The sequence below is a fragment of the Gymnodraco acuticeps genome, unplaced genomic scaffold, assembly GCF_902827175.1.
Source record: "Gymnodraco acuticeps unplaced genomic scaffold, fGymAcu1.1, whole genome shotgun sequence".
Lineage (NCBI taxonomy): Eukaryota > Metazoa > Chordata > Actinopteri > Perciformes > Bathydraconidae > Gymnodraco > Gymnodraco acuticeps.
The window spans coordinates 8,187,235-8,208,829 of NW_022990590.1; the positions used below are offsets into that span (position 1 = coordinate 8,187,235).

The following is a 21,595-nucleotide window of genomic DNA, read 5'->3' on the forward strand; positions in this document are numbered from 1 at the left end:
GAGCCGGTACTAAAATTAGTTTATGAGATCCTTTTTACCCCCACGAAAGTCCCTGCTAGAGAGCAGAGAGCTGCTAGAGAGCAGGGACTTTCGTACGGCTCTCTTGTGAGAAAAGAGCTATATTTCTGATTGGCTGGGCGGATTGCAAACCACGCCCCGTAAAACTCCCAAAAAGTTTTGTGAAGCTGCCATTTTATTATCCTCGTATTAGCATTATTAGCATTAGCCCAGCGCAGAAACGCAGAGAGACTAACTTATGGCAACACAAAATAAAACATGGGAGCGGTGGAGATGAGGAGGTGTCGGCGTTCTGGCGATTTACTCGGAAGGCTGCTGGGACTCCCAGCAGCTTCTACTGAAGCCAGTCCCCAACTCCGGGGACTTCCGGCCGGGGACTTTGGGCGGCAGTATACGCCGTGAAGTGGTTTGCGGCCTGCCAGTAAACCCAAAGCAGAAGAAGAAGAAGTGACGTCAGCGGCTTCATTTGCCTAATCCACCCCCAGGTTCAAAGAGTTCTCATGAACTAAATTCTCATGAACCTTTGTGGGAAAAGTACTGCGGTGTGAATGCGCCTAATGGTATACTAAAATCCATGTGAAAAAAAATTGCTTCTCACTGTTCTTAGGTCAAATATGTATATGCGATTAAAAATGCGATTAATTTCGATTAATTAATTACAAAGCCTCTAATTAATTAGATTAATTTTTTTAATCGAGTCCCGGCCCTAGTTCACATAGCAACTAAGGCTAGTTGGCGTCAACTATAGCTAGCCCAGTTAATCGCTAACAGATTAGCTAGCTAATACTTAAAGTGGACCTATCATGCTATATTTGAAATATATATTGTAGGGCCATACCTATACAAAACATGTCTGTGAAGTATTTTTTTCAAAATACCAAACAGATCACCCATTGTAGCCTCTTACTGCTCAAACCCCTCTTTTGAAGCCCTGTTAGAGAAACGCAGATCTTGGGTCCTTAGCTTGAACAAAATAAATAAGGAGGCGGAGCTAATGCCTGATCAGAATTCTGCCGGAGATAAAGTTAAATTCGGTTGTGATAAAACGCCATCCTGTTCTAAACCACATCAAGGATTATTTCTGAAACAGTATGGAGCTCAAATGCTTTTTCTCTTGCAGGTTTATCACAAGGTGAGTTCTTTTTTTATTTCCTGCTTTTTAAACACATGTGCTCTACAGTACAGGTTAGCTCTGAGTGTTAGCGAGGCTTGCTAATGCAAACAAAGACGTCCAAAACACGTCAGGCATTGTTTCTGATAGCAACTTTCTGTGGGTCCGCTGACGATTCAACGTCAGATCGGCAGCAAATCTGTATCTGCTTGTTATACACCCGTTTTTAAAAGATTTGGGTATGGAGAAAAAGAGAGAGGGTTTTATTTTCTGATGCTGCGTGAGTTCCCCGACGCACCGGGGACACATATTTATGTATAAAAGTACAAAGTGCATTTCGCATGATAGGTCCCCTTTAACATCTATTGAAGTTTGTCCTTTACAGTTCCAGCAGCGTTTTTTGTTTCTAAGATTGAAAGACATAGTTACTTTGACATGTGTTGGAAAATAAATTAACCTAGTGATTAGACGTCTGCTGAAACTCGACTATACATTGTGACAATACCAAACCAAACCAACCACTTCCCAATGTTGAGGTACAAAGTTAAAGGCAGTTATAGAACAGCTGTTTCTGTGGCTCCCCAGTACACATACATACATCAGATTGTGTGTATACACACACACACACACACACACACCCCCAGGCCCCCATTGGCTGCTTTACTTGGAGTCATTACAAAGAAAACAACAAGAAACCAAAACATGTGTACATGTGTGAGACATATGGTTCCTCATGAGTGCTAAATCAAGCTTTCCTCATGCGTATTACATATAATACAATGTTTTTTCATCAGATTTACAGTATAGGAGAGTGGCAGAAGTGAAATGTAACTTAAGGCCTCCTGTTCCTTAATGTGAGTGCAGTGTAACTTAGACACTAGCTCTCATTGGGGTTCCAGCCATTCGGAGACCCCTCGGGTCCTCGTCAGGGGTCTCGGTGCTAATCGGGTGGGAGATGTCTGTCCTCACCGCCAAGGTGTCGAAGGGATAAGGTTTCCCTGGTTTCCGCGTCTAAGACCTACAGAAGCCAGGGGGAGCAATGTGAGCAGTGCTGCCTGCGTTTAAATAATTCATTAAATTACTGTAGCACCTTTTATCTTTGTTTATTTAATTGTCCATATACATTCAATCATTCTTGATTCCACCTTTTTCTGCCCCCTTTTTTTTTTTCTTTTACCATATTCTCTTCTGTCTTGTTAGCCAGGCATTATTACATGCAGGGTTAGCTGCAATGCTCCAAGAGCTTCTAGGATTACCTGCTGCCTTCCTGCATATACGTATGTCAGAGCTCATTACCATCCAGCATCTTAACATTCTGCTATTAGATCAGCGTGAATGTGCTTTCAAATCACACAGTGAGATGGATCATGTTTCAACTCACAGGACCAAGCCCTTTTGTGGAGAGAATTTTTCGCCTTTCCTGTTTCTCTTTGCAGATGTTTGAGGTTTTTGAAAACAACAATGTGCTGTTTGAGTTGCCCTGTGTGGCACATTTGCTTCACTTGAAAGGTAATCATAGTTATTCAAACCCCCAAATGTGGAATTAGTCATGGAAAAATGATTCAAAAGACATACAGTATCAAACACTATTCTTGACATGCCATGCCAAATGCCTTAAAAGGTTTGAAAACATGTTATCCTCCTCTATCCTTCCCTCCCTCTTTAGCTGATGCACCCACCTTCTTTTTTTTGTTGTCCGCTAAACCCGTCACTTTGATGAGTTGTGTGCAATCATCCCAGGGGCCGTCGGGCTTTCACCAGGGCCTCCGTCCTTCCTGGTACAGTGCAGCCTTTGATGTGGTTCCTTCTTTAGCTCCATGCGGGGAGACCTTGGCTCATGCTAGCTAAACCTAAAATCAGCTTCTCTGATGCATTTTAACACCACATAATAACTTAATGTTGATCTTGGTGGAAGTAAGAAGCTGGACAGTGTTGCTAATGCTGAAATACATTTGTGTTGTTATTTCAGAGGAAGGCATCATTGTGTTTAGTTGACCAACCACATGACCAGCATCAGTGGACTGGTGATGGGCGGTGTAATAACTCACAGGCAGCTCCCGCTCTGCTACACCCACAGGGAACTGGCCCTGAGACTCAGAAGCATGTTATGGACTATGTTAGGGTCCCGACAACGACATTACTAAAATGTCGGGTTAGATTTTGGTGTGCTGTTTATTACAATGGTAGTGATATAAATCCAGAATTAGAATAACAACCACTGCAATTAACGGCAAGCATTTGTGCCTGATTATATTAGATTCAACTTTGTTGTCATTGCAAGTACTACGTTTCAAGGCTTTATTGTCATGTGCACATTAGCTACAGTGTAGATTTCGTAAAAACTATGTATTGAAGTCAATGGGGAGAGAAAGATTATCTTTCGATTCCGTTTGAATTATGCAACGAATTACACATATGATGTTTGTCAATTTAAAAGATAATTTTGCAAGTCAAAAAAATAAAAATTTGTCGTAAAACTGTGAAGTAACACTTTATTTTGTGTGAAACCGCTCAATGAACTACATCTCCCGTCTCGCACCACACACCAATACGGCCGTCACGTTGGCACATTTCACTTCTTTCTTTCAGAATGAGGCGAAAAGTATGAAAAGAGGTGAAAATCACTCCAAGTCTGGGCATGTTGAGAGCTGTGCATACACAAAAGGGGAGTTAGTCGGTTCCGTAAGAGCCAGCATGCAGGACCGGGATTCTGGGATTTGTAGTCTTTCTAGTTGCGTATTTTTCATAGTCTTATATTTCAACAGTTTTACGACAAACTTTGACTTTTTTTTACATGGAAATTATTTTTTTAAGATTGACAAACATCATATGTGTAATTCGTGGCACAATTCAAACGAGATCGAAAGATACGTTTTCTCTCCCCATTGACTTCAATACATAATTTTTCCGAAATAAGGTCCCATGGGTCGGAAGTAGATGGGCGGGACTTCGCCTCTCTATACAACACAATGAATTCTACACAAGTTATTTGTACCAGGTTATTATTATTATTAGAGACAACTACAAAGCACTAAATGGCTTAGGCTTTGACGGGCCCCGGGACCAGCTGTGAGAGAGCGCCTCACTACTGCAGATGATTACAGCTTGCTATATGAACTGTGTCCTAATCCTGGTGGACAGCTGAAATTAAAGCCAGGTATGGCCCTCCGCCTTCCCAGAATTCCCTGTGATAAAGCTACTCCCCTGCTGAGAAGAATCAGTTTGTGAGGAAATGCATCTCCAGAAGAGTCTGCAGTCTGTAAAGATGAGGTATTTCTTTTAGCCAATCACTGATTAAACTAAAAGATTAATAGCATACACTGGTTCATTTGAATGGGATTTCTTTGCAGACCTTGAATGCATAATATAGACTATTTTTCATAATCCTTTAATCATAGTCATAACAGAAGTCGCTTTTGCTCTAAAAAATAGAAGCTTAATTTCATCAAGTTATCTGGCCACATTTACCTCATGCCCTGTATAAAGGTATCTTGTTGAGTTTCCTTATACTGTATGTCGCTTATCGTTTCAAAGAAAAAAATAATTGCTAATATGTTCAAGAGCTATGTCATTAACTTGGATAAGGGGAGAAGTCGAAGATGCGTATTCTATGATGAGAATATTAAGTTGAGGATGTATTAACATCGACAGTTCCCCCCCCCCCCCTCTGAGGTTTGAATGAAACCACAGTTACCCAGGGCTTTTGTTGCTTTGGGTGGGGAGGTAGAAAGGATAGAGAGCATCTTAAAGTAGTTATTAAAGATAACCTAGAAGAGCAGCCAACACATCTGAACAGTAATCTATAATTTAAGTACACTGATGTGTTAAAGAACGGGTGTGGCCTTAATAAGTAATTATGGGGTCCAATTTCAGATAATTAAAGGCTTTCTGCTATCTCTGTAAGTAGGGTTGTTAAAAGCCAACTTTGGTTGGATTTATAAAATGTACTTTGTATAATTAATGTTGTACCTAAAGTCTTTTAACTATTCTAGGCCATTATGTATTGTATTATAACCTGAGAATAGCTAACTTGTCATTTGGGTTAAGAAAACAAGTTAAAGGGGCCCTATTGCTTTTTGGGGTTTTCCCTTTCCTGTAGTGTGTTTTATAGGTTTTTGTAAGTAAATGGTCTACAAAAGCTACAATTCCCAACAAGAGGGAGTTTCTCTCCCACACTCTCCCCCCTGTCTCAAACGCCTCGATTGTAGTGCTTTTTTTTTTTTAAACTTCCACAACATATTGATATCACTACGTAACACTTGCACTTCTATTGGCTAGGCTCCAACACGTTGTACTGATAGTTCAAGGGGCGGGGCACCTCCTAAGCGGTTGACCAATAACAACAGAGCCGGTCAGCTAACCAATCAGTGCAGGCTGGGCTCCTGCACAATCTCATCGGATCCAAATATGGTCATTTTCTTTGTATCAGCAACCAATCGTAAAAGTACAAAGGGGTCTTAAACCAAGAAACAAAATCTCATTGGCTGGTGTCAATTTTTGACAACGTGATTCGTTCAGATGCGTCACGTGGTGTGCTGAAACACTTCCTGGTTAGCTTTCCGCTAGAAATTGAAATCTCAAAATGGCAAAAGAACGGCGAAAAAAACGTTCACAGAGAAGACGACAACAATTGTCACTTGCACGAAGCAAGGTTATACAAAAAACAAAAGACCCCGAACATGAAATACCTTCACGGAGTGTGTCGATGTGCAAGCTGTCATCCAAAGAACAGGAGGGTTTAGCTCGCTGCAATCTTTAAAGGTCGTTTTCTCAAAATAAGTTTTTTCTCCTACTCTGAGTTCGAAATTTCAACTTCAGTAGCACTTACATACACCAAACCTTCCAGTTATATTCCTATCAATATTATGAAGGCTTTTACAGAAGGGTTTGTTCATATATCATTCATAGCCTGAATTATACAACATTGTATACCTAAAAACATGGCGAAAATTGATATTTTAGGGCTGTTGAGAGTATTTTCTGATTTATGGAGTGATAAAAAGAGATATCCAATATCCCTTCTGTAAAAGCCTTAGATACTAATATGACTACAAAATGAAACAATAATTTTGAACCTGGCTTTATCCAAAGTTCAGATGTCGATTCCTGAAATGTGTTAAAATAGGTGCATATTTAATGAGTTAATGGATAATTTGCATATTTAAACATGCTATTTCAGAAAACTTGTAATACAAAAAACAATTGCCTTATTGTAAGTAATTAACTAGAGAAATGTCTAGCTGATACCTTTAAGTTAAACAAATTACCCTATTCACCTGGGGTGTCTCGCCTTAAGTTTTCAAACTCTTGTATTGCGTATGAGTGGTGAAGGTACCTGCCGGTGTGGCAGTGAGCTGGTTAAAGCAGCCGGTGAGGCTGTCCTATCAGTGGTCTACGCCGGTGCAGTTCCAGCTCACCGCCTCCTGCCTCTGGAGAGAGCAGGGAGCCGGGGCTTGTGTGTGTGGCTGTTTGTCATTCTGGCAGGACACACTCCCACGAGAAACAGCCCGCTCTCCCCGATACTTCTTGTCGCCTTTTCGGGGTGAATTGTTTGTCTACCAGCGCTTGGAGATATTTCTACTAAAACCAAAGGACTCTTTAATTGTTTTTGGTTGTAACGAAGCGCCGCGTGCTGCAGACAACACCGTCGATAACCAGCGCAAAGCACCGGGAAACAACACACGGTAGGATACTATGAGTATGCTCTTCACACGGATTTTGCCTGCTCTTTATGTGCATTTTCTCCGGATTTAGATGACCGTTTTAGACGAGGAAGTCAAGGAGGCTGCAATGGGAGTGTGCGTTAACGTGTTCCAACGTAGTGGGAAAATCCAGATTCGCTATTTGTGTTCGTTTGGGTCCATGCGCCTCCGTCGTAGAGCGTCAGTGTGTCTGTCCAAGTAGTTTGCCTGGAGCGGAGGAGACGGATGACAAAATGACTTTTCCCTTTAGCGTTTTCTGGATATTACTGATGCATTGACTTTGTTTTTAGTAAAGTAAAAACTAGTTTGTAGCTCCAATGTCCTCAATTAGCCACCAGTAGAATCTAAGCAAGCTTGCTGTTTAACTTTTCCCACTTAAAACATCATAAGCATAATTTTCACAAGTTGCTGTTGCTTATCTTATCAACCTAATATAGGTAACTTACAGTTTGAAAGGTATAATGGATTTACGTTCAATTAGATGTATAGCCAAACTAAATTTAAGCTTTACAACCAATATTAAATTAACTCGTGTTTTCACCGGAATGACACTGATGTAAATATTAGTTGACAGGGTATTCGCTTTACCAGTTTGGAGCTTTTACATTAACGTTTTTATTACTAGTCTTTAAAGCAGCCGTACTTTTTTATACAGTACATTTGCAGCATCTCATTCAATTTTAACAATGTTAAATAGGAAGTTCCATTGTTTTTACAACTCATTATGAAACTAATTTAGTTGTCAATGTAATGATTGTGTAAGACTCCTGGGTTGATGGAATGATAAAGAAGAACGGCAGGTTGCCTCGCTGTGTTCACTTATTTTACTACAAGACTTCCCTGTAGCCTTGAGCCATCTACATCAAATTGGAATGTTTTACAGCCCAGCTGTGAAAAAGCACCCAGAGGGGGTCAAATATGTCCAAAATCTCTCCTGACAACCAGAAACATGACATAGAGAATGTGTCCTAGAGCCATGTCTGGCGTGTGAGTACCTAGCAGAGACGACTGTTGTTGTTTTTGGCGGCGTTATTATTATTATTATAAGAAGTGATGGTGTTATTAACCGTCTCTTGACTGATATGTGGTAATTACTGCCTATTAGCTTTAATTAAAGGGATGCAGGATGCCTTGCCTTGTGCTGCGCTGCTGCCTGTCGCCCTGGGTCTAACCATCTCTCACACCCCATAATCATAAACTTCACATGAAAGACGGCAGAAGACGCGCCTCGTCATCACCTGCGTTAGTCCAAACCACGAACCCCGGTGGGAATCATTACACATGTTGGTTTTTGGTCTTGGCTTATTTAAAGGTTAAATAATCCTTCTTACCAAGGATTTATCTGGGTTTGAGGGGGGCTGAGTGTGGCTGTCATTACTGACACATGTAATCCCTTAAAGCTGCAGATATTAGGGTACAAATGATCACACAATGACACATAATCATTTTTATAAATCTATAGTTTGACTTGTTGGATAAACGGGAGTCATTGTTTAGGATTCAAGGTCAGTGCATTTATCAAAGGTCAAAGCCAATCTGAATAACTGTACTTGTATATCTTGTGTGGTGGAATGTTTCTGCTAAATGCTTATGAGGTATGGCTTTCCATTTCCGTAATTTCTCTGTAGTTGAAGTACATCAATCCAAATTGAATACATTCGTTACAAGATGAGGTAAACAAATTAGAAAGTAGGAGGGAATCCCTAATCCACCCAACAATACACTGCTTCTTTATTTCTTACTTGGTTGCTAGCGTTACCTTCTTTTCGGCTACAGTTTATTACTACCAGGTTGCATTGCGAATTAGCTTTAATTCAGTTATTCTGGCATCTCTTTGATCAAGAACAACTGCTAAATTTCCCGCATAAATAGATGCATATTTAGTGCCGTGCTTCCAGTGGTTCAGGGTGCAGCTTGGTCCAGCTGTCAGCTTTTATTTTGAAGGGAGACACAAGACCCTGCTTGTGTCCGCACAGTCTGCCCTAGATGTCTCACCTGCCTGTCAACGCTCAGCATACACACTCTCATGCGCATACACGGGCTAAATTCCTTCAGGCACAAACAGCCCAAAGCACACTCGGTTGCACATTTACACCGTTACGTAGGAACTGAAATATATTATCTATATACACGCCATTCTTTTTTCTTACTTGATCTCCAGTAAGCCTTGGTGTTTCCATTCAAGGCTCTTTAAGTCCTGACAGGCTCTTGACAGCTGTGGGAGCCAGACTAATGACTTCATCTGGGTTTCCCTCACTACTCTGCTATTCTGAGCTCTTCGGGCTCCGGAGTTATTGTTCCTTTCCCTCTCCTCCCCTTTTCTCAACCCCGTCCTCCCAACCACCTCTGACCCGACGGGGCTGTCATGCTCAGGTTTCACCGCTCACTCATGTTGAGGTGTCACAGAGCGCTTTGGTCGCATCGGGAGAAACAGGCTAGTGTGATGTATAGTTAGGAGCTTACATTTAGTCTGGCGTCATGGTTGGGGTGAAATGTAAACCCGCGTGTGTGCATCAGGGTTCTTACGGTCATTAAAAACCTGGAAAAGTCATGGAAATGTAACTAAAGTTGCATCAAATATAATTTATATTTTATCTAATCGCCGAAATAGTAATACTATAATGATAATAAATACTGTATCGTATAGTAATGAAACGTAAAATGGCATTTAACTGTCAAGGTATTTTGCTGGTGAGAGATTTTAGTTGCTTTAGCGTTGCTTTAGAAGCTAGTAAGCCAACTATTTGATTTGTTTTAGATAGGCACAACATGTTTCAGTCCTTATTTTCCTGTTCCATGTTAAAATAAACCATTTTCGGTGGTACCGCTGAGAAAGAGTAATTTTTTTGGTCATGGAAAATTAGGTAAAGGTCATGGAAAAGTCATTGGTGAAAAAGTGTATGAACCCTGGTGCATAGGTTGCTTGAAAGGGTAAGGTAAATAGTGATCAAATCAAGGTTGCAGTTTGGACATTAAAGTCATTTTGAAGTGGCTTCAGTCACAATGGTTTTGAGTGGATATTGTGAGAGGACAAAGCAATCATGTTACACAGTATATATTGTGCGTTTTGAAGCTCTGCAGTAATCAGTTCAGGTCCACAGCATCTCAAACATTTTCCACGTCATGAACCTCCAGTCTAAGATTTATGTCTTGATGGAATCTCAGATAGTCTTGGCTCTTCATGCATCAAGAAAGAGTTATTCACAATAAGTGCTGTCGTTTACATATTTAGAAAGTAAGACATCAGTTGTCACAGCAGTATTGACAGCAGAATGTGAAATTCATACTGGGGGATTGTAATAGCATTATTGTGAACCAACACAACATTCTGTAAGGATTAGCTTCTGAGTAGTGATTGAGGTCATACACTCGGCTTCTTCTTCCAAATGCAGGACATTTCTGCTCGATGTGGCCTTACCCTCTGAGGCATGTTGCACTTCTGGCCACATGTCAGGCAGCAGTGGCGGCCGGCCCATAGGGGCGCTAGGGGCGCCGCCCCACCTCTTCCCACATACAAAAACATATATTTAAAAAAAATATATTTAAATTTTTTTATTTATTTTTATTTTTAATGAACAAGGTAAATATCATACAATTGGTATCAGTAAAATGTATAATCTACAATAAAATCTCGTTTAAAATTGTGTTACGATGTCTAAAGTTACTGATAAGTCACGTTTCCTGCCTGGCCTTGCCCATGGCATTAGTTTATCATTACCGGGCGGAGCCTCCGAGCCAAACAGCAGCAACCAGCACGTTGCAAAAGTCTCAATAGTAAACTGTGCCGCCGAAACATAATTTCAGCCAATCAGCGGCGTCAAATATTTTGGTCACGAGGCCGCTCACGTTGGCGCCCACGTTGCTTACGTGCGTTGACGTGAGTTGTTTTTTAGACTCGTGAGTGACCAAGGTGACGCAGAAGTTGAGAATGGTGTGCAGGTGGAGTCGCCGGACCTCGATCCGCACCCAATTCCGTGCAAGAGCTACTCTCCAATCCTTTCGAAAGGAGAAGTTTGGGAGATAAATTGATACTTAACACTAGAACCGCCAACGGGTAAATTTTACCCGCAGCTGTTTTTTGATTGTATGTAACTTTTTTTCCATAACATATTAAAGTCTCCCAGTCCGTGACTTTTCCTGAAAGTGTGTTATATAACACCCTCTGTTGTTAAAAATGGTCAATAGGAAGTCAGATTGAAAAAATCGTCAAAAATATTGCCATTTATACCCATATCCGCTAGCGGGTAATATTTACCTCATAGAAAATGCAGCGTAAACATGACGTGTTGCTATAGCAACACCTTTTGTCTACTGCGGTTCCTTATAGATAGAGATAGAGAGATAGATAGCTATATTGATAGAGAGAGAAAGATAGATAGTTATAGATAGTGTAACATCTTGGAGAATACAAGATCGTTGAGGACGTAATGCATGTGTGCAGGTTACTTGCCAGTTGAATAAAGATGGACACTCGGAATGAGAGAAGTAGTCCGCGTCGTCTGTTTATGTAGACAATCATATGTCCATAGAACAGAACATTACAGATGGATCGATAGATAGTTATAGATAGATAGTTATAGATAGAGAGATTTGTACCTAAACAAAACACAAGTCTAACACCAAGCGTTTAAATCAGCACTGGTAGCGATATTTTATACTTCATGCTATCTGCACAAACTATATCATATGAAAAGCTGAGAGTCCACAGATTCTATTGGTATAAGTTTCATCCCTGTGCGATCAAAACTCACTGTTCTGTATGATAAATAAAAGAACATTGTACCTTGAAAATCAATAGCGGGTACATTTGACCCGTTGGCGGTTTTAGGTATACAGCGACCTCTGGCGGTTCTAGTGTTAAAGACCTTGGACCGGACCAACCCGATTTGTATATATCACAGCAAGCTCGTGAAAAAGACCAAACGTATCAAAGAGGCTTCTCACGTAGCTGGTACACCAGAAAGGCATGGCTAGCTGGATGCAAACAGGTAAATGCTATCTTTTGTTTCCCATGCTTGCTCTTCAAACAGCCGGGGAGGCTGTTACGATCTGTTCAGAAACTAGACAAAAGTTAAACAAGTACAAACCACAGACTGTCTGTGTCATGGAGAATACAGTCGCTGGTTTATTTATGTCTGTATAGGCCGTTGTTGTGAGTGTGGACGGTCGGAGCATATACTGCGTTAGCTTAGCCAAGCTCCATTCAGAAAACAAGCATTCTAAAAGGTTTTTCGCCTGCCGTCTGTCTGCAGACTTGTCAAAGCATTAATTCATGGTTTTTACTAACCGGTATCAGTATGTTGTTACTTCGGCATCATTTAGAAACGTGTATTACAATTTAATCACGGTAAAATATGTTCATTTTGTTGTAGTTGTAGCTCCCGAGCCAGCGCGTCTTGTTTGAATGATGCGAGTAAACACAGCTGGCAGCCGCGGTGAAACTCGAGCGACTAGAGCGATGCGATAGGAGCGTTTAGAGCGAAGCGAATATTCGCATCGCGTCCGGTCTGAACCTTTATATATACAGTCTATGGTCTGAACGCAGCATTAAAGCGAGCTCCGCGCTGCACTGGAAACGCGCCATTACATCACCAGAAGTCCTAATTTAAGGGGTCATTTCTCCCAATTTTTTTACTCACTATATCAACAGCCCCACCAAAAATATTTTCCACCAGCCGCCACTGTCAGGCAGGTATTTGACCTTTGGCAGATTTTGAAAACGTAGTTCTTGCATACTATAATTGTTGAGATGCTGGTCTTTTGTTTTTTAAGAAACTGGCTGAAATAATAGTTGCATGCATATCTTTTCAATGCAATTACTCTTCAATGTGTCCAAAGTAGTGACTACCATAGTTTAATGCATACTTATTTGGCCATTTTCAGGCTTTATTGACATTGACAGGTGAAACATGGAAAAAGAGATCAAAGGCTCCTCTTTATACTAGTACCCACACACCAGTTTGTATTGAAGAAACAAACCCTAGATATCAGCCATGTTTCCATACTCGTCTTTTTATGTGCATTTTGAAATATCTCATACAAAATGCGATTTGCACGAGGTTGGGGGGAACCCCTTGTGGTGAAAACAACCGCGGAAACATTAGTTTTGTTTCCACGGTTACCTCCCCTGCTAGCTTGCATCGCTTTTCGCTTAGCACAGCAGTCACATGATTGGTTGCATGTCAAAAGGTCAGCAGCAATCGAGGACAAAGTTGAAATAATTTGGACTTTTAGCGCAGCGCTCTGCGACAATTTCGACCGGTGCAAGCTTGTCACAAAATGTAGCTTAAGGAACTTACTTTAGGGTCTCCTAAGGTTGCCGGTGTCTTGGCCAAACAATCAAATTTGAACAAACCGCAAAGACTAGCACATCAGCCAAATTCTTTGCTTGCATAAGAAAAAAACATCTCTTCATTGTTGGTCTCAGTAGTCTGTACTCGCCATTTCAAAAAGGGTATTGGGAAGGCTATGACTGACAACATGCATGCTGCTGTAATAATACACTCATTGAATCAATGCGTAGTTTGCTGACTATTTTCACACTTATTTTTTCAGACGGTAAGATGGGTTGGATGGGCGATTCGTTTTGTTTCCGGTTCACAATCGCTACTTCTTCTACGCTTGTTCACTGCGGAATTACAGCCATAGGTCAACTGTAGCATATACCACCAACTACTGACCGCTTTGCATTATGTATATCATAACCCCAAACCAGTTGATGGAAATGCCCAAATTCACATTTATCTTTGACGAAATGTCAAAAGTTTACGTAGATTGGCTTGATATCTGAATAAAACATGTCTAAAGTCTCTATCTGTCTGTCTTTGAGCCTTGTAATATGATTATTTCCTCCTATGTTATATCAGGTTTCTTTCCAACATGAGTCTGAATTTTAGGCTCTGTTCCAACAACAGCGCCCACCTCAACCCTGCATTACCTGTGACGCACAACTCAACCGCTTTTGAAGTGTGTCAAGCATATCATGGCACAAAGCTGCAGACACACATACTTTTCTTCCTCCTCACTCTTCCCCCTTCTCTGGTGAAATAGCACACAGAATCACATTTTCACATCGCGGTCTCCTGTGAGGTTTTTTTGTAACTCAAGCCGTACCACATATAGGGGCTGACACTGTAGCATAACGTGAACCTTCTGTTTGTTCTCACTCTGTTGGAACAATCTTTTTAAGCCTCCAATGCAAGAGTGTCTCATGCTTTGTAATCTATACAAACACCAAAGATTTATGCTGGGTCGTAGTCATGCTTCATAAATCATATTGATCTGAAACGGCCCTTATTTGATGTTGGGACTCCCATAAGGTCCTGTTTGCCAAATATTTCAGTGGTGATTCAGAATACATCAAAAACTCCTTCCCATCGAACGCTTTTGAGCATCTGTTTGACTTTCCTTTGTTTTGCAAGGCAGGATCAGCATGGGGGTTTTCACTTACACTTTTCTTTGCATCTATCAGCTGTTTTTAGTCACTTTGATCTTTATTAAGCTTTGTTTGATAAAGTTACTTTACATCTAGCAATATTCTGGTTTTCATTCATTAATCCTCGTACTCCACTGTCCGTATTGTAACTTTTAACAATGTATTGTTGTTAAATATTTAAGTGCAATGTGCACATTACTTTGAGATGGACTTCAATTCTAATATAATATGAAAATATTTATTTTAATTTGTTTTTGCACTTTTTCTTGTTAAACTTCATATTGTTATTTACATTATTTTATAAAAAAAAATTACACTTGAATTTTTATTCTAAAGTTAAAGCAACTTCAAAGCCACAAAACCTTATTTCTCACAAGGATAAATGAAGTATTCTGATTAATATGTTGTACTTAAATATTAAACTGTAATTAATGCGTAGAATGCTACTTTTGAGAAGTTACAGGCACCTCTTTGAATACAAGTTTTTGCATCTATAATGAGATTTTGTGTTTTCTCGGTTTGCAAAACAACTTAATCTGATGTTTTTTCTCCCAATGTGTTATGCTGTACCATAGTTTTCCTCCTGCAGTCTCTGCAGCTTTCCTGCTCACTTTCTGAGTTCTTTTTCTTTTATTAGATGGTTCCCTTTTAGAGATCCCTGTTGTAGTAGATTGATGTTCAGTTCACACTTTGTCAATACTAGATAAACATCATTCAACACCATTTGGATTCTCTCATAGAAGATGTTTGTGTCTCAATTCTCAGTTTGGGCAGCAGTGTGTTCAATCTCAAAATAGATTGCGTATATTCACGTTTGCATCATTCTGTTTTTTAAGGAATATTGTACTAGTTTAGGAAATATGCATAGACGCTCCCTTGGCGAGAGTTACATGAAATCAATATCATATCGATAAACTTTAAAGGTAGAGCCAGAAGGCTGTCAGCTCGATTAGCATATGATGGAAAAGCTTCCGAAGGCATTTACAATTCACCAACCAGCACATCCAAAGGCTATTATTTGGCATATTTCTCGTTTCTTTAGTTTGTAATAAAATAAAGTGGACTATTTGTGATTTCACTTGTGTATATTAATTACTTGGTAGCAGTGCTTTACTGGCAACAACAAGCCTCCAAAAGGTTAGTGGAAGGGTATAACCAGCTCACCACTCCACATAACTTGTCATTTTATGTATGGTGGTTTTTGTGTGGATTTATCAGACAAGACTGCAAGATTGTTTCAGCTTCAGACAGAGCCAGGTTTCAGACAGAGCCAGGCTGTTTCCAATTGCCTCTTTATGACATAAAGACTTTAAGCTAAGCTACCTATCTTTGACATCTTCCTATTTAATAGAGTGCCTGAATAGAAGCCAGAAATATAGTCTGATTAGGAGCTGTGTTCCACATATTGTGGATCTCTCATACATTTCTTCAGTAAATACCATACTTCTGAATGTCGAAATCTTGTAGCAATAACAGCGGTTGCCAACAAATGAGACAATGTTGAACATAACTGCCTTTTAACTTAGCGGTGGTGATGTGCAGCTGTGAAAATGTAACATTAGCTTTTTATTTCAGATGATTGCAATTACAAATCAAAAACAAAAAGTGGTGTTTTATGTGGAGATTATCCTGCTGTAACAAATGTGCTATGTATCATCATGTATGTATGTATCAACGTGCGATATCGGCCGATATTCTCTCTCTGCCGATCGATCGGTGCTCTATAAATGCTGATCGGGAGAGCCGATCACATGACGGAAAATAGATGACCCTTTTCTCTGTGCGCGGCAAAACAAGTTCGCCAAAATGGCTTCACCAATCTGGCAATATTTTAAGGTGTCCGAAAAAGACAGTAAAATAGCGGTATGCAACGTGTGTGAAGCAGAAATCCTGCAGCTCCGCCCGCTGAGACGGACCGGTGAGCGGAGCTAAGCACACACTAAGAGTTAGACCTAACACACTTAGCTATTTTATCTACCTCTGGGACAAGCTAAACTAGTTATACATATGTTTATTCTTCACTGTCGAGTCACTCATTACTGGATCAGTGAGCTGCATGAGACGATACTGACGGGCTGTCAGGAGAGGGAGGGAGAGAGAGCGCTTCCGCTCATTTCTCCCGTGTTATTATCCAAAGTTAATGTAAACTTGAATAATGTACTTCATTTGAATGTACTAATTATGTTGGTTGTTGTTTGTGAAAGTGCCAGTGAATGAGCCCCATTAACTGAGTTTTAAACATCACTTTAAATGGAAGATCCCCATAGGCCCCGCCCACTCGATCAGATCGGTATCGGCTGATACTGATTCCGTCGATAGGCCCCAAAATTGTCGATCGGAGCATCCCTCAGGGATGCAAACTTGTCACCTTTCGGCGAAATTCGCCGTTTTGAATCCAAAATAGGTCGTTTGTGTGATTCATGTAGATCTGCAATAAAAATATTTGTGGGGGGGGTCTGGGACCCGGAGTAATCTGCGGCCGCGAGCCGTTATGTGCCATCATGACACGCATGGTGTTCTTTTTTTATATATTATAATGAAGCTCGAGTCTTCCTGCCTGTCGGCTCTGCTCATGGATGGATAATAAGGCTCTGCTACTCCGGTATGAGGGTCTAGCTTCAGCAGCTACATTACCTACGGGTGCGTTCGTTAATATTAACTGTGGGGTCCGGAGTCACTGTGGTACAGACTGGACCGCTGGTGAACAGCTGTTAGAACAGGCCGTTCAGGTGTTCAGAGCAGAGCGGCAGAGCGTGATGTGAACTGAAACGTTTTTCTGTCGCAATATTATCGTTGAGCTAGCTAACTAGTAGAGATGCACGATATTGGTTTTTTGAAACCGATACCGATAACTTCCTGCTTCTCAAGACCGATACCGATAACCGATAATAAAAAAAAATTACGCCACTAATTATTTTAATGCGATTAACGCATGTGTATTTTTTTTCCTCGGCCGCCCCGTAGTTTCAGAGCGCATCGAGTTTAAAATACCATCTACAAGCTGATGCTGACAGCCCCGCTCCTGCCGCCCGCTTGTGGCAGACCACACTTCCACGCTCACCGGCAGGCACCGACTGGCCATCTGGAGCAGTGATTCTCAAACTTTTTTCAATAATGTACCCCCTTTGAAAAAAAAATTCAGCCATGCCCTGATCAGCACAAAAACAATTTGTTAGGGAAGAAATGCCTATATAAAGAGGTACAGCACAGTGCTGCACCATCAGTGTCTGATTTATTAAAACAACAACCTTGTAACTGAGAAACACTTAAATGCTACATTTCAAATGTTTACAATCCATCACTAAATTCATGGCAAACCAATTTTAACATCATGCAATAACACTAAGATGACATTAGTTGCATTGAACTGATCTTTTTAATAAGTTGTACTTACAATGTAGTGAGAAACATGGGCTTGTGCTTCACTGAGGATCTTTGTTATTCTCAGTGACAGGAAGGTCACTACAGTTATTACACTTCGCGTTTTGAAATATGTGTAACTTTGTTAATATAAAACCCACACTGCTCAAACTTCGTTACATTTCCTAAAATTGGTCTTTTTTTTTTTCATTAACATAAAAATAAATCTCACGTACCCCCTGCAGTACTCCAACGTACCCCTAGGGGTCCGCGTACCCCCATTTGAGAACCACTGATCTGGAGGACCGGGAGGGTGTGTGTATGTGTGGCCCGAGCGAGCGAGAGAGAGACCTTACGTGCATTGTTGTTGTTAGCATCTGGTGCTAGCTAGCTGCGCTAACGGATATAAGGAGCTGTTTAAATGAAAACAGAGGAGCGACATTTTGCCACAACTGCGCCGAGCACTTGACTTTATGCAGGAAGCACACTCAGCACGGATAGTGTGTGCAACATGATTGCAGCGTCCAGGCAGCTCCGGTTCGAGCATAAGCCTTGAGTTGCACATAGCTCCAACGCCCATACCACCGACGACATGTTTGTTTACTGTCCTGGCTTCACGGCCGCACACCATTTACGTCACAGCCAGGCATGAGTTAGGGAGCGCTGGATTTGTGAAGAACTCCCCTCTTCCTAAACCACTAATACCACAGTACTGGCAAAACGGGAGGAGCCGAGTGAAAAACAAGCGCCCCTCATCCCAATCCACCCACACCGCAGTATTTTTTTCTTTTTTTTTACCCAAAAAATATATTGTATATTATCGGGGCTATTAATACTGGTATCGGGTTTATCGGGATGACGTCATAATTCCTAATATCGGACCGATAATTATCGGGCCGATAATTATCGTGCATACATTGTCACTATCTGCTAACGTTAGCTTTAGCCTTCGTTTTCTAATAGTTAGGCTATAAACGTAGGTGGTATAAGTATAGATCTTGTACTTGAGTACAAGTAAAAGTACTCAGGTCTTGTACTTTAGTAAAAGTAGAAGTACCCGAATGTAGGAACAATTCTGCAATCAAAATGTTCCTCAAATAAAAGTACAAAAGTATTATCATCAAAATATAGTGAAAGTAGCGACAGTAAAAGTAGTGATTGTGCAGATTGGTCCATTTCAGAATAATATATATGATATGTTTTATAATGATTGATCATGAAAGTGTTCTCAAAGCTGGTATAAGTGCAGCTAGTTTGAATGACTTTGTATACTGCAGGGTAGCTTGTGAATTTACTCCAGGTGGAACTAAAGTCTGATGTGATTTCAGTGTGATGTCACTTGATTAGATTTCACATCATTCATCCACATCTGTAAAGTAACTAAAGGTATTAAATACATGTAGTGGAGGAAAAGTACACTTTTTACCTCTGAATTGTAGAGGAGAAGAAGAACAAAGTAGCAAAACATTGAAATACTTAAATAAAGTACAAGTATCTCAAAATTGTACCCAAGTAGTACTTGAGTTTATGAATTTAGTTACTTTACACCAGTGGCTATAAAGATAGAAAGACTAAGCCTTGCACAGAGGCATGAAAATACATTTTCAAAATGCTCAACAGTGCTGCCAGAATTATAAACTGACTGCTACACAATTAAAATAAATGCTTTTATATATTTCTATTAGATGTGACTCTTTGGCGTTTCTGTTATTATTGACACTGCTGATTTAGTTGTTCTGACTCCTCATTTTAAAGCCGATATTCCGTGGGGTCGGGGGGCTCGGATCCTTGTCACCTTTTTCATACCTGATGAGTTTGCATCCCTGATCCCTAATAAATATTAACCACCTCACAGTTTACATTCCTCTCTAACCCACTGTTTGGTCTGCCTAACAGATCCTTAACTTTTCTTTGTTTGTTTTTCTCTCCCAGAGGACTGACCGTGTCCTTGCCAGGCCCGCTGGGAGAGGACCATGGCCCTGAGCGATGCCAGCGTCGACTCTGTGGCCCTCGGCAACGGAGGACACCATAATCTCAGCGCCAACGGAAACGGCCCTTCAAACAGCAGCACACCGGTCAGCAGCGGCCAGGACCCTCTCACAGCCGCTGACTGCTTCACAGATGGAGACCAGGAGGCTGTAGTAAAGGACGGAGGGTGTAAAGTCCAGCAGAGATCACACGTGGTCCAGAGAACAAACAGACCCAGCCAGAATGGCGGCGTGGTCAAACAGAACAGCTCCCTGAGGAACCTTCCTCCATCCTCCCCCAAACGCCACGTCTCCTCCAGCCTGTCCCAGTCCTCCTCCTCCCACTCGCTGCAGCCCCCCCCCATCTGCTGCCAGCACTGTCACTTCCACTCCCCCCTGTGCTGCCCCTGTGGACAGCAGGACTGCCCCCTCTTCCAGAACCCAGGCACAGGCCCAGGGTCCGGGACGGCTTCTTCCTGCCCCTGCTGCCTCTCTGCCTGCACATACTCTCACCCCCATGCCCATCCTGCTCACCCATCCTCCCCCCTCTGTCTCCAACACCTCCATCAGCAGCGCTGGCAGGAGCATCTCCAGAACCAGACGCCTGGAATCAGGTAAGGGGGAGGGATAGGGTTTTGCGATGTCAATATTAAGTTCTATATAGATTAAATGTCAATGTATTCAAAATAATGACTTGGTATCTGTTAGCCAAACATTGCGTGCTATTGTTGTATTGGTACCCTGATCAGGACACCCATTTAAAGACAGGGTTCCCGCGGGGTCTTAAAAAGTCTTACATTTGATAATCAGAATTTAAGGCCTTAAAAAGTCTTATATATGATCGAAAAAATAAGAAAGGTCTTAAATATGATTTAGATGGTCTTAAAAATGATGGGATTTGAAAGGTATTTCTGTGTTGCAATAGCGTCTAAATGTGTTTTGGGGGAAATGTCCGGGCTGCAAAGTAACCAGTACGGTAAGAGCATTTCAGTTCCCCCAACAATTTGTATTGAAATAAATCAACATGGAACCAGTAATCACTAACTTTGTTTCCCCAACCAAGCTTCAGCTAAACTCTGGTATCTTTGAATCTACTTACAAATAAATATGGGGAAGTGTAAGTTCAACCGTATTTGTTTGGAAAACATCTAATTTAGTGCTTGGTTGAAACCAGTGGAGGGGAACGTGTTTGAAGCCCGCTGCACCTTTTGCAAACAAAATTAGCGTTTGTTTTGCTAATGCAGCATCTCCCGCAACAACATCGGGGGACCTCCGGGTGACGTTTGGGTGTACGTCAACCCTAAAAGCGGAGGTGCTGTGGACGCTAAATACCGTAGCTAAACACCAATCATACAACAGCATGAAGCCAGCAGAGCTCTGAATATACCTCTTGTCACTCACACACACACACACACACACACACACACACACACACACACACACACACACACACACACACACACACACACACACACACACACACACACACACACACACACACACACACACTAGGGCTGCACGATATTGGAAAAAACTGACATTGCGATATTTTCTTCCCCTGCGATATATATTGTGATATAGGAATTGAAGAAAATACCGTTTTTTTTTGTCCGCAAACCATCCTTTCTTGAACTTTAATGCTATGCAATTGGTATTTTTTTAACAATATTTAACCGGATGAAGGATTTTAGTCACGGACTTCTGGATCTTAAGTTATCAGAGCAACAAGCTGAGCTAGCTCGGTTATCCTGCTGTGATCTGATCAAGAATGATTGTGATTGGTGGTTTGCTGTCTATGCAGAGCCTGCATGTCACTCACTCAAGTAACTTTTCCTTTTGTAGCAAACAGCTAAATAATTGTAACATGACGTGTTTAAGTTCATTTGCCTACTTAATATCGCACGTCCTAAAAAAAAAATCACATGTCCTGCGATGTCAATATCATGCATGCGCATCACACGATTATCGTGCAGAAATTATTCGGTACGGGCCCTTCGGTTCG

General features: G+C 41.2%; 1 protein-coding gene across 2 annotated transcripts in view; it reads left to right on the forward strand.

The window, feature by feature from the left end:
• disp1 (dispatched homolog 1 (Drosophila)) overlaps nt 1-21,595 on the forward strand; it is a 107,627-nt gene that overhangs the window by 58,183 nt on the left and 27,849 nt on the right. The window contains exons 1-2 of one of the 2 annotated variants that reach the window (XM_034228587.1): nt 6,523-6,813; nt 19,559-20,207. In XM_034228587.1, coding sequence (XP_034084478.1) covers nt 19,600-20,207 — 608 coding nt within the window. In that variant the 5' untranslated portion in view covers nt 6,523-6,813; nt 19,559-19,599. Of the gene's footprint in view, nt 1-6,522; nt 6,814-19,558; nt 20,208-21,595 lie in introns of those variants that run through there. The other variant, XM_034228586.1, reaches the window with a different exon arrangement.